This window comes from Bufo gargarizans, chromosome 9, assembly GCF_014858855.1.
Source record: "Bufo gargarizans isolate SCDJY-AF-19 chromosome 9, ASM1485885v1, whole genome shotgun sequence".
Classification (NCBI taxonomy): domain Eukaryota; kingdom Metazoa; phylum Chordata; class Amphibia; order Anura; family Bufonidae; genus Bufo; species Bufo gargarizans.
The window spans coordinates 136,498,770-136,512,082 of NC_058088.1; the positions used below are offsets into that span (position 1 = coordinate 136,498,770).

At 50.8% G+C, this 13,313-nt stretch overlaps 1 protein-coding gene across 1 annotated transcript; it reads left to right on the forward strand.

Annotated features, from left to right (window-relative positions):
- Nucleotides 1-357: 357 nt before the first annotated feature.
- LOC122919648 lies at nt 358-4,773 on the forward strand. Its single transcript, XM_044268801.1, has 3 exons — nt 358-668; nt 2,970-3,101; nt 3,939-4,773. The coding sequence occupies exons 2-3, from the start codon at nt 3,053-3,055 to the stop codon at nt 4,532-4,534; spliced, it is 645 nt and encodes a 214-aa protein (XP_044124736.1). The 5' UTR covers nt 358-668; nt 2,970-3,052; the 3' UTR covers nt 4,535-4,773.
- The last annotated feature ends 8,540 nt before the right edge of the window (nt 4,774-13,313 follow it).

Below are 13,313 nucleotides of genomic sequence, written 5' to 3' on the forward strand. Positions count from 1 at the left end.
CTCAGCAGTTTCCCGCTCCCTGGCAGGCAAGCTCCTCTCTCCTCAGCTCCCTGCTGCAGACTGTCACCCCAGGGATTATGGGCAATAGAAATTCTAATGTGTCATCTGCAGATGAGCCCAGGGATGCCCCCCTACCGAGGTACAGGCTCCTGGGAGTGCCAACAGTTGCACTAATGCCCCTGCCAGCCCACCCCTCCAACCCCCTAATCCCACTCAGGCCACCCTGCCTGACTTTATTGTAGCCAATCCCACCACTTCCTCATCGCTTTTGGCACATTTAGGTCCCCCTACTGGGGTCTCTGCCGCTATTGCGCATATGGGGGAACGTCCCAATTCCAGACGGCGCTCATCTTCAAACTCACCTGATGTATCCGACCGCCGTTATCGGCGCAGGTCGGCAGCTTGTCATCAACGTTGTTCCCGTCATCGGTCACGGTCTGCGCGGCGGTCCCACAGAAGTGCCCGCTCCAGATCGTCTCGCTGGCGGTCACCTTCATCAACGGAGGTCAGCTCCTGCAGCGATACCGCTGGCAGGTCTCATTCACAACGCAGAAGGGGTGCCCATTCATCAGCTGCACGGGCTTCTCGCGGGGCCAGCCGGGCCAGCGCGGTGCAGGATCCGAATCCTCCAATCGCCCCAGTGGAACCTCCAGGTCCTGCTACTACCGGTGAGTTGAATTTTACGGGGGCTTGGGGGGCCTCTTTGGGTCCCCAGTTGGTCCCGGTACTTAAATCTTTATTGTCGCACTTGGACGGGAGTAATGCTGCTGCAGGTAAGCCCCCTCCTGCTGCCCCGCCTAGGGCAGGTGATCATAAAGAATCGCTGTTTTGCGGCCTGTCTCCTTTGGGGGCGCACTTGGACATGGACACTAAGGAGAAAATTTGGTCTAACCAATACATAGACATCTGGTCATTAGTTACTGTAGACCAGCATACTATAGATAAAGAGCGTCGCCCCAATTCAGACAGGTTTACCGATCGCCGGCCCAAGGTGGCGCGCACCATGGGTAATTGGCTACAGGCCTTCTCGGTCTTAGGTCATGTTATGGCACAGAGGCACCCAGAGCGCTGCGGTGAATTATTTCTGTATTTGGAATCCGTTTATAGCGCCTATAAGTCCCACGGCGGTTCTGCCTGGTGGCGCTACGACGAGGAGTTCCGTAGGCGTTTGGCACTCCAGCCGGATATCGGTTGGGGTGTCAAATCCACAGACCTCTGGTTGCGACTGATGCTGTCACAAAAATCTGTGCCCTTTCAGTCAGCGGCCCCCGGCCTCACTTCCAGCGGTCAGGGGCCGGTGTCAATCCGCAGGCCAGGATCCTGCTGGCTGTATAACGAAGGCCACTGCAGGTTCTTCGCCCTATGTAAATTCAAACATGAGTGTTCCATCTGTGGGGGATCTCATTCGGCCATTCGATGCCCTAGACAGCAGCCGGCCAGATCCATTGCTTCCTCTACCGCAAAAGAGCCCAGTGAGCGTAGCAGAGATGTCCCCGTGGTTAGAGCTGTACCCCAATAAAAGGGCTTCCGCTGAGCTTAGGTTTGGTTTTTCATTTGGTTTTTTCATTCCTTTTCAGTTGTCCTGGCGCCCTAGCTGGGCGGCCAACCTTCCGTCTGCCTCCTGGTACCCGGAGGTGTTGCGGTCTAAAATTCGGAAGGAGTTTGAGTTAGGTAGAATAGTGGGCCCCTTTTTCACCCCTCCTTTTGATAATATCCGGGTTTCTCCATTGGGCCTGGTACCGAAGCGGGAGCCAGGCAGTTTTAGACTTATCCATCATTTGTCCTTCCCCAAAGGCGAGTCTGTTAATGACGGTATTTCTAAGGAGGATGCTACAGTCTCTTATGTTTCCTTTGACAGGGCAGTCTCTTTACTGAGAGCGGCAGGCCGGGGTGCCTTATTGTCAAAGTCAGACATTGAATCTGCCTTCCGCCTGCTCCCGGTGCACCCGGATTGTTACCATCTGCTAGGCTGCATGGTGGATAATTGCTACTATTATGACACCCGGTTGCCCATGGGATGCGCAATGTCTTGTTACTTCTTTGAATTGTTCAGTTCTTTCTTGGAATGGGTCGTCAGGTTTGAGACGGGTTCTAGTTCCATAATTCATTATTTAGATGACTTCTTGTTCATAGCCCCAGGTGATTCCCCCAATTGTAAGTTCCTGTTAGACACTTTCTGTTTCCTAATGTCTAGATTCGGGGTCCCCCTGTCTCCTGATAAAACGGTAGGCCCGTCCACCAACATTGTGTTCTTAGGCATTGAAATTGATTCACTAGCTATGGTTTTCCGGCTCCCCTGTGATAAGCTTGCCAAGCTGTTAGCACTTATTGAAGGTTTTTGCTCTGTTAAATCTGTCACGCTCAAGCAGTTGCAGTCCCTACTGGGTCTCCTTGTTTTTGCGTGCCGTGTCATGCCGATGGGCAGAGTCTTTTCCAGGCGTTTGTCCTTGGCGACTCGGGGCATCACTAACCTGCGGCACCATGTACGCTTAACGCGCAAACTTAAACAGGACCTTCAGGTGTGGCGCAGTTTTCTGTTTTCTTACAACGGCCATACGTGCTGGCAGCTCCCGGAAATTTCCAGCCACGACCTGTCTCTGTTTACTGACGCGGCGGGTTCTGCCGGTTTTGGCGCCATCCTAGGTACCCAGTGGTGCGCATCCCCCTGGCCTCAAGAGTGGCGCGCAGCGGGCCTTTGTTCCAATATTACTTTGTTGGAACTTTTTCCCATTATTGTGCCCATTGAATTAAGGGGTCCCTCGCTACAAAATAGGCGGGTATGTTTTTGGACGGATAATATGTCTGTTGTTCATTGCATTAACCGGTTGTCTTCCTCATCCCCCCCTGTTTTGGCGATGTTGCGCCACCTGGTGTTGAGATGTTTACAGGATAATATTTATTTTCGTGCCTCTCATGTTCCAGGTATCCTTAACAGTGCTGCTGATGCGCTTTCTCGCTTTCATTGGCAGGAGTTCCGGACCCTAGTGCCAGCAGCTTCACAGGAGGGATCCATGTGCCCGGCCCATCTCTGGGACATCCCGCTGAGCGATTGATGCCTCTCATTAGAGCCTCAGTGGCTCCTAGGACCTGGACGGGTTATGGTAAGGCCTGGGCTGGCTGGGTAGCGCTAGCAGGGACTCATCCGGTCCATTCCTCAGTGTCGGAACGGCTGCGCGTAACCATCGACTTTATTTTGCAGGCAAGGGAAGCAGGCGTTTCGGCGGCGGTTATCCAACGCCGCTTAGCCGGGGTTAGCTTTTATTTTAGGTTATTGGGTTGGGCGGACGTCACCAAATTTTTCTTAGTTCGCCAGGCCCTTAAGGGCTGGCGGAAGGAGGCCGTGCGGAAAGAGCACCGGCGCCCGGTTTCATTTCACCTACTGGTCCAACTGCTTCAGGCCTTGCAACAAGTTTGTCCTTCCCCGCAGGAAGCCTTATTGTTTCGCGCTGCATTTTGCCTGGCGTTTTTCGGGGCTTTTCGGATAAGCGAGCTCCTCCCCCCGTCCAAGTTCCGGCCAGGTGGTGTTTTGCAAGATGATGTCCTTATTACGGATTCCTTGGTGCGCATTCGCCTCCGCCGGTCAAAGACAGACATTTTTGGCCAGGGTTCTAGTGTGTCGTTATATCGCATCCCCGGGCCGGCTTGCCCAGTCTCGGCAACCTTGGAATTCGCAGCGTCCCGGCCCTTATGCCCCCCGTTTTTGTGCCATGCAACGTCCACCCCTCTCACTCGCTTTCAATTTTGCTCGGTTTTCCGGCGCTGCCTAACTGCCCTCGGTCTCCGGCCGGCAGATTACGGGTCACATTCTTTCAGGATTGGCGCGGCGACGGAGGCTGCCAGGGCGGGGTTACCTGATGCTGAAGTGCAACGGATTGGTCGCTGGAAGTCTAATTGTTTTGTGTCTTATGTCCGCCCTGACTTGCTTTAATTTCTTGCAGATTCCCTTCGACCCACGGTCTGTTTTGTGGGGCATTCGTACCTGTTCTGGGCTGGTCAGAGAGCTGAAACAAGACCCGGCGGTCGGAGCTTGGGTTTCCGGAATGTGGAAGTCATTTGGCGTGGCATCCGTGGCCTTCGCTGGTCGCAGGTTTTGCCGGAATCGGTTCACCTCAGCACATTGGCACGCCCCCCTGTGATCCTTGCGATCCATGCTGGGGGTAATGACCTCTGCTTGCTGAAAGTAGCGGAGCTCATTACCCTCATTAGAGCAGATTTAGAAAGAATTCCAACTTTCTTTCCTGAAGTCATTATTGTGTGGTCAGAGATGATTCCCAGGGTCACTTGGCAGGGTGCGAGGGATTCTGGTTCAGTTGAGAGGGCCAGAAGGTCCGTTAATGCTAGAATATCCCGTTTTGTTCGATCCCGGGGAGGAGTAGTTATTCGCCACTACCAGCTGGAGGGTGACAACCAGCGTTTGATGCGGCCCGATGGTGTGCACCTCAATGATATCGGATTAGATATTTTCCTCTCTGGCCTGCAGGATGGTGTTGAGCAAGCCTTGTTTTTGTTGGGTGGGGGTCGGAGCGCCGTGTAGAGTTACACGGGCTCCTCCGTGGAGGTCGGAGGATTACAAAAGTTACAGCGGTGGGGAAGGCGGACTTGCGCACCAATGTTTGGTGTGGCATAGCGCTTCTCGCACTCCGGGGACCGGCTTTGGGCCGGGCAGTTATTGTTGGGTTATTCTTAAAGGATTGAGCTAAAATAAGAATAAAGCTGTGACCGACCTTTCACCCACAAAAACTTGGCTGTTTGTCGTTTTTCCAGGCAGAGAGACAGGAGTTTGTGTGAGGTGTGTCAGTTGTCTGCAGTCTGGTTGGTCAAGCTATCACACCAAGTGCATTTAACCAGCAATAGTCTGTTCATTTTTTGGCCATATACTAAATCAGGGGCAAGCTGCGCCCGTCACCAAGTGCATTTAACCCTCAGTAGTGTGGTTGGTCAAGCTGTGACACCAAGTGCATTTAACCAGCAATAGTCTGTTCATTTTTTGGCCATATACTAAATCAGGGGCAAGCTGCGCCCGTCACCAAGTGCATTTAACCAGCAATAGTCTGTTCATTTTTTGGCCATATACTATATCAGGGGCAAGCTGCGCCCGTCACTAAGTGCATTTAACCCTCAGTAGTGTGGTTGGTCAAGCTGTGACACCAAGTGCATTTAACCAGCAATAGTCTGTTCATTTTTTGGCCATATACTACATCAGGGGCAAGCTGCGCCCGTCACCAAGTGCATTTAACCCTCAGTAGTGTGGTTGGTAAAGCTGTGACACCAAGTGCATTTTACCAGTAATAGTCTGTTTATTTTTTGGCCATATACTACATCAGGGGCAAGCTGCGCCCGTCACCAAGTGCATTTAACTCTCAGTAGTGTGGTTGGTCAAGCTATCACACCAAGTGCATTTAACCAGCAATAGTCTGTTCATTTTTTGGCCATATACTAAATCAGGGGCAAGCTGCGCCCGTCACCAAGTGCATTTAACCCTCAGTAGTGTGGTTGGTCAAGCTGTGACACCAAGTGCATTTAACCAGCAATAGTCTGTTCATTTTTTGGCCATATACTAAATCAGGGGCAAGCTGCGCCCGTCACCAAGTGCATTTAACCCTCAGTAGTGTGGTTGGTCAAGCTGTAACACCAAGTGCATTTAACCAGCAATAGTCTGTTCATTTTTTGGCCATATACTATATCGGGGGCAAGCTGCGCCCGTCACTAAGTGCATTTAACCCTCAGTAGTGTGGTTGGTCAAGCTGTGACACCAAGTGCATTTAACCAGCAATAGTCTGTTCATTTTTTGGCCATATACTAAATCAGGGGCAAGCTACGCCCGTCACCAAGTGCATTTAACCCTCAGTAGTATGGTTGGTCAAGCTGTAACACCAAGTGCATTTAACCAGCAATAGTCTGTTCATTTTTTGGCCATATACTATATCAGGGGCAAGCTGCGCTCGTCACTAAGTGCATTTAACCCTCAGTAGTGTGGTTGGTCAAGCTGTGACACCAAGTGCATTTAACCAGCAATAGTCTGTTCATTTTTTGGCCATATACTACATCAGGGGCAAGCTGCGCCCGTCACCAAGTGCATTTAACCCTCAGTAGTGTGGTTGGTCAAGCTGTGACACCAAGTGCATTTTACCAGCAATAGTCTGTTCATTTTTTGGCCATATACTACATCAGGGGCAAGCTGCGCCGGTCACCAAGTGCATTTAACTCTCAGTAGTGTGGTTGGTCAAGCTATCACACCAAGTGCATTTAACCAGCAATAGTCTGTTCATTTTTTGGCCATATACTAAATCAGGGGCAAGCTGCGCCCGTCACCAAGTGCATTTAACCAGCAATAGTCTGTTCATTTTTTGGCCATATACTACATCAGGGGCAAGCTGCGCCGTCACCAAGTGCATTTAACCCTCAGTAGTGTGGTTGGTCAAGCTGTGACACCAAGTGCATTTAACCAGCAATAGTCTGTTCATTTTTTGGCCATATACTACATCAGGGGCAAGCTGCGCCCGTCACCAAGTGCATTTAACCCTCAGTAGTGTGGTTGGTCAAGCTGTGACACCAAGTGCATTTAACCAGCAATAGTCTGTTTATTTTTTGGCCATATACTACATCAGGGGCAAGCTGCGCCCGTCACCAAGTGCATTTAACCAGCAATAGTCTGTTCATTTTTTGGCCATATACTAAATCAGGGGCAAGCTGCGCCCGTCACCAAGTGCATTTAACCAGCAATAGTCTGTTCATTTTTTGGCCATATACTACATCAGGGGCAAGCTGCGCCGTCACCAAGTGCATTTAACCCTCAGTAGTGTGGTTGGTCAAGCTGTGACACCAAGTGCATTTAACCAGCAATAGTCTGTTCATTTTTTGGCCATATACTACATCAGGGGCAAGCTGCGCCCGTCACCAAGTGCATTTAACCAGCAATAGTGTGGTTATTTTTTGGCCATATCCCAGTCTAATTCTGTCACTAAATCCATACCGGTCACCCAGCGCCTAAATACTAGGCCTCAAATTTATATCCCGCTAAATCTCTCGTTACCGCTGTACTGTTGTGGCTGGGCAAGTTATTTAGTGTCCGTCAAAGCACATTTTTTGTTCTGGGTTGAAATACAATTCCCAATTTAGCAATTTCATAATTTAGTGGTTTCTGCTATATCAGAGCTATTTGAAATCTATCCCTAAAAGGGTATATAATATTCAAGGTGCACATAGGGTCATTCAGAATAACTTCACACACACGCTACTGTGCATTTCCAAGTCCAATTCTGTCACTAAATCCATACCGGTCACCCAGCGCCTAAATACTAGGCCTTAAATTTATATCCCGCTAAATCTCTCGTTACCGCTGTCCTGTTGTGGCTGGGAAAGTTATTTAGTGTCCGTCAAAGCACATTTTTTGTTCTGGGTTGAAATACAATTCCCAATTTAGCAATTTCATAATTTAGTGGTTTCTGCTATATCAGAGCTATTTGAAATCTATCCCTAAAAGGGTATATAATATTCAAGGTGCACATAGGGTCATTCAGAATAACTTCACACACACACGCTACTGTGCATTTCCAAGTCCAATCCTGTCACTAAATCCATACCGGTCACCCAGCGCCTAAATACTAGGCCTTAAATTTATATCCCGCTAAATCTCTCGTTACCGCTGTCCTGTTGTGGCTGGGAAAGTTATTTAGTGTCCGTCAAAGCACATTTTTTGTTCTGGGTTGAAATACAATTCCCAATTTAGCAATTTTATAATTTAGTGGTTTCTGCTATATCAGAGCTATTTGAAATCTATCCCTAAAAGGGTATATAATATTCAAGGTGCACATAGGGTCATTCAGAATAACTTCACACACACACTACTGTGCATTTCCAAGTCTAATTCTGTCACTAAATCCATACCGGTCACCCAGCGCCTAAATACTAGGCCTCAAATTTATATCCCGCTGAATTTGAATACAATACATTCGGCCAAATAATATTTTTGTTGTTGTGGTGAACCATAACAATGAGGAAAACATCTAGTAAGGGACTCGGACGTGGACATGGTCGTGGTGGTGTTAGTGGACCCTCTGGTGCTGGGAGAGGACGTGGCCGTTCTGCCACATCCACACGTCCTAGTGTACCAACTACCTCAGGTCCCAGTAGCCGCCAGAATTTACAGCGATATATGGTGGGGCCCAATGCCGTTCTAAGGATGGTAAGGCCTGAGCAGGTACAGGCATTAGTCAATTGGGTTGCCGACAGTGGATCCAGCACGTTCACATTATCTCCCACCCAGTCTTCTGCAGAAAGCGCACAGGTGGCGCCTGAAAACCAACCCCATCAGTCTGTCACATCACCCCCATGCATACCAGGGAAACTGTCTCAGCCTCAAGTTATGCAGCAGTCTCTTATGCTGTTTGAAGACTCCGCTGGCAGGGTTTCCCAAGGGCATCCACCTAGCCCTTCCCCAGCGGTGAAAGACATAGAATGCACTGACGCACAACCACTTATGTTTCCTGATGATGAGGACATGGGAATACCACCTCAGCATGTCTCTGATGATGACGAAACACAGGTGCCAACTGCTGCGTCTTTCTGCAGTGTGCAGACTGAACAGGAGGTCAGGGATCAAGACTGGGTGGAAGACGATGCAGGGGACGATGAGGTCCTAGACCCCACATGGAATGAAGGTCGTGCCACTTACTTTCACAGTTCGGAGGAAGAGGCAGTGGTGAGACCGAGCCAACAGCGTAGCAAAAGAGGGAGCAGTGGGCAAAAGCAGAACACCCGCCGCCTGCTACTGACCGCCGCCATCTGGGACCGAGCACCCCAAAGGCAGCTTCAAGGAGTTCCCTGGCATGGCACTTCTTCAAACAATGTTCTGATGACAAGACCCGAGTGGTTTGCACGCGGTGCCATCAGAGCCTGAAGCGAGGCATTAACGTTCTGAACCTGAGCACAACCTGCATGACCAGGCACCTGCATGCAAAGCATGAACTGCAGTGGAGTAAACACCTTAAAACCAACGAAGTCACTCAGGCTCCCTCTGCTACCTCTTCTGCTGCTGCCGCCTCGGCCTCTTCTGCTGCTGCCGCCTCGGCCTCTTCCTCCGCCTCTGGAGGAACGTTGGCACCTGCCGCCCAGCAAACAGGGGATGTACCACCAACACCACCACCACCACCTCCATCACCAAGTGTCTCAACCATGTCACACGGCAGCGTTCAGCTCTCCATCTCACAAACATTTGAGAGAAAGCGTAAATTCCCACCTAGCCACCCTCGATCCCTGGCACCAACTTCAGCACAGCCCGGGGTAAACGTCAGCAGGCCATTCTGAAACTCATATGTTTGGGGGACAGGCCCCACACCGCACAGGAGTTGTGGCGGGGTATAGAACAACAGACTGACGAGTGGTTGCTGCCGGTGAGCCACAAGCCCGGCCTGGTGGTGTGTGATAATGGGTGAAATCTCGTTGCAGCTCTGGGACTAGCCAATTTGACGCACATCCCTTGCTTGGCGCATGTGCTGAATTTGGTGGTGCAGAAGTTCATACACAACTACCCCGACATGTCAGAGCTGCTGCATAAAGTGCGGGCCGTCTGTTCGCGCTTCCGGCGTTCACATCCTGCCGCTGCTCGCCTGTCTGCGCTACAGCGTAACTTCGGCCTTCCCGCTCACCGCCTCATATGCGACGTGCCCACAAGGTGGAACTCCACCTTGCACATGCTGGACAGACTGTGCGAGCAGCAGCAGGCCATAGTGGAGTTTCAGCTGTAGCACGCACGGGTCAGTCGCACTACAGAACAGCACCACTTCACCACCAATGACTGGGCCTCCATGCGAGACCTGTGTGCCCTGTTGCGCTGTTTCGAGTACTCCACCAACATGGCCAGTGGCGATGACGCCGTTATCAGCGTTACAATACCACTTCTATGTCTCTTTGAGAAAACACTTAGGGCGATGATGGAAGAGGAGGTGGCCCAGGAGGAGGAGGAGGATGAAGAGGGGTCATTTTTAGCACTTTCAGGCCAGTCTCTTCGAAGTGACTCAGAGGGAGGTTTTTGGCAACAGCAGAGGCCAGGTACAAATGTGGCCAGCCAGGGCCCACTACTGGAGGACGAGGAGGATGAGGAGGAGGTGGAGGAGGATGAGGATGAAGCATGGTCACAGCGGGGTGGCACCCAACGCAGCTCGGGTCCATCACTGGTGCGTGGCTGGGGTGAAAGGCAGGACGATGACGATACGCCTCCCACAGAGGACAGCTTGTCCTTACCCCTGGGCAGCCTGGCACACATGAGCGACTACATGCTGCAGTGCCTGCGCAACGACAGCAGAGTTGCCCACATTTTAACCTGTGCGGACTACTGGGTTGCCACCCTGCTGGATCCACGCTACAAAGACAATGTGCCCACCTTACTTCCTGCACTGGAGCGTGATAGGAAGATGCCCGAGTACAAGCGCACGTTGGTAGACGCGCTACTGAGAGCATTCCCAAATGTCACAGGGGAACAAGTGGAAGCCCAAGGCAGAGGAGGAGCAAGAGGTCGCCAAGGCAGCTGTGTCAATGCCAGCTCCTCTGAGGGCAGGGTTAGCATGGCAGAGATGTGGAAAACTTTTGTCAACACGCCACAGCTAACTGCACCACCACCTGATACGCAACGTGTTAGCAGGAGGCAACATTTCACTAACATGGTGGAACAGTACATGTGCACACCCCTCCACGTACTGACTGATGGTTCGGCCCTATTCAACTTCTGGGTCTCTAAATTGTCCACGTGGCCAGAGCTAGCCTTTTATGCCTTGGAGGTGCTGGCCTGCCCGGCGGCTAGCGTTTTGTCTGAACGTGTATTCAGCACGGCAGGGGGCGTCATTACAGACAAACGCAGCCGCCTGTCTACAGCCAATGTGGACAAGCTGACGTTCATAAAAATGAACCAGGCATGGATCCCACAGGATCTGTCCGTCCCTTGTCCAGATTAGACATTAACTACCTCCCCTTAACCATATATTATTGCACTCCAGGGCACTTCCTCATTCAATCCTATTTTTATTTTCATTTTACCATTATATTGCGAGGCTACCCAAAGTTGAATGAACCTCTCCTCTATCTGGGTGCCGGGGCCTAAATATATGCCAATGGACTGTTCCAATGTTGGGTGACGTGAAGCCTGATTCTCTGCTATGACATGCAGACTGATTCTCTGCTGACATGAAGCCAGATCCTCTGTTACGGGACCTCTCTCCTCTGCCTGGGTGCTGGGCCTAAATTTATGAAAATGGACTCTTACAGTGGTGGGTGACGTGAAGCCTGATTCTCTGCTATGACATGAAGACTGATTCTCTGCTGATATGAAGTCAGATTGTCTGTTACGGGACCTCTCTCCTCTGCCTGGGTGCTGGGCCTAAATATATGCCAATGGACTGTTGCAGTGGTGGCTGACGTGAAGCCTCATTCTCTGCTATGACATGCAGACTAATTCTCTGCTGACATGAAGCCAGATTGTCTGTTACGGGACCTTTCTCCTCTGCCTGGGTGCTGGGCCTAAATATATGCCTATGGACTGTTGCAGTAGTGGGTGACGTGAAGCCTCATTCTCTGCTATGACATGCAGACTAATTCTCTGCTGACATGAAGCCAGATTGTCTGTTACGGGACCTCTCTCCTCTGCCTGGGTGCTGGGCCTAAATATATGCCAATGGACTGTTGCAGTGGTGGGTGACGTGAAGCCTGATTCTCTGCTATGACATGCAGACTGATTCTCTACTGACATGAAGCCAGATTGTCTGTTACGGGACCTCTCTCCTCTGCCTGTGTGCTGGGCCTAAATATATGCCAATGGACTGTTGCAGTGGTGGCTGACGTGAAGCCTCATTCTCTGCTATGACATGCAGACTAATTCTCTGCTGACATGAAGCCAGATTGTCTGTTACGGGACCTCTCTCCTCTGCCTGTGTGCTGGGCCTAAATATATGCCAATGGACTATTGCAGTGGTGGCTGACGTGAAGCCTCATTCTCTGCTATGACATGCAGACTAATTCTCTGCTGACATGAAGCCAGATTGTCTGTTACGGGACCTCTCTCCTCTGCCTGTGTGCTGGGCCTAAATATATGCCAATGGACTGTTGCAGTGGTGGCTGACGTGAAGCCTCATTCTCTGCTATGACATGCAGACTAATTCTCTGCTGACATGAAGTCAGATTGTCTGTTACAGGACCTCTCTCCTCTGCCTGGGTGCTTGGCCTAAACTTATGAAAATCGACTGTTGCAGTGGTGGGTGACGTGAAGCCTGATTCTCTGCTATGACATGCAGACTGATTCTCTACTGAAATGAAGCCAGATTGTCTGTTACGGGACCTCTCTCCTCTGCCTGTGTGCTGGGCCTAAATATATGCCAATGGACTGTTGCAGTGGTGGCTGACGTGAAGCCTCATTCTCTCCTATGACATGCAGACTAATTCTCTGCTGACATGAAGCCAGATTGTCTGTTACGGGACCTCTCTCCTCCGCCTGGGTGCTGGGCCTAAATATATGCCAATGGACTGTTGCAGTGGTGGGTGACGTGAAGCCTCATTCTCTGCTATGACATGCAGACTAATTCTCTGCTGACATGAAGCCAGATTGTCTGTTACGGGACCTCTCTCCTCTGCCTGGGTGCTTGGCCTAAACTTATGAAAATGGACTGTTGCAGTGATGGGTGACGTGAAGCCTGATTCTCTGCTATGACATGCAGACTGATTCTCTACTGACATGAAGCCAGATTGTCTGTTACGGGCCTCTCTCCTCTGCCTGGGTGCTTGGCCTAAACTTATGAAAATGGACTGTTGCATTGGTGGCTGACGTGAAGCCTGATTCTCTGCTATGACATGCAGACTGATTCTCTACTGACATGAAGCCAGATTGTCTGTTACGGGACCTCTCTCCTCTGCCTGGGTGCTTGGCCTAAACTTATGAAAATGGACTGTTGCAGTGGTGGGTGACGTGAAGCCTGATTCTCTGCTATGACATGCAGACTGATTCTCTACTGACATGAAGCCAGATTGTCTTTTACGGGACCTCTCTCCTCTGCCTGTGTGCTGGGCCTAAATATATGCCAATGGACTGTTGCAGTGGTGGCTGACGTGAAGCCTCATTCTCTGCTATGACATGCAGACTAATTCTCTGCTGACATGAAGCCAGATCCTCTGTTACGGGACCTCTCTCCTCTGCCTGGGTGCTGGGCCTAATTTTATGAAAATGGACTCTTACAGTGGTGGGTGACGTGAAGCCTGATTCTCTGCTATGACATGAAGACTGATTCTCTGCTGACATGAAGCCAGATTGTCTGTTACGGGACCTCTCTCCT

Coding starts and splice junctions, on each gene's coding strand:
- LOC122919648 (XM_044268801.1), top strand. CDS start 3,053: ATGCCTCTCATTAGAGCCTCAGTGGCTCCTAGGACCTGGACGGGTTAT. Junction 3,102..3,938: donor TAGGACCTGGACGGGTTATG/GTAAGGCCTGGG, acceptor AATTTCTTGCAG/ATTCCCTTCGACCCACGGTC.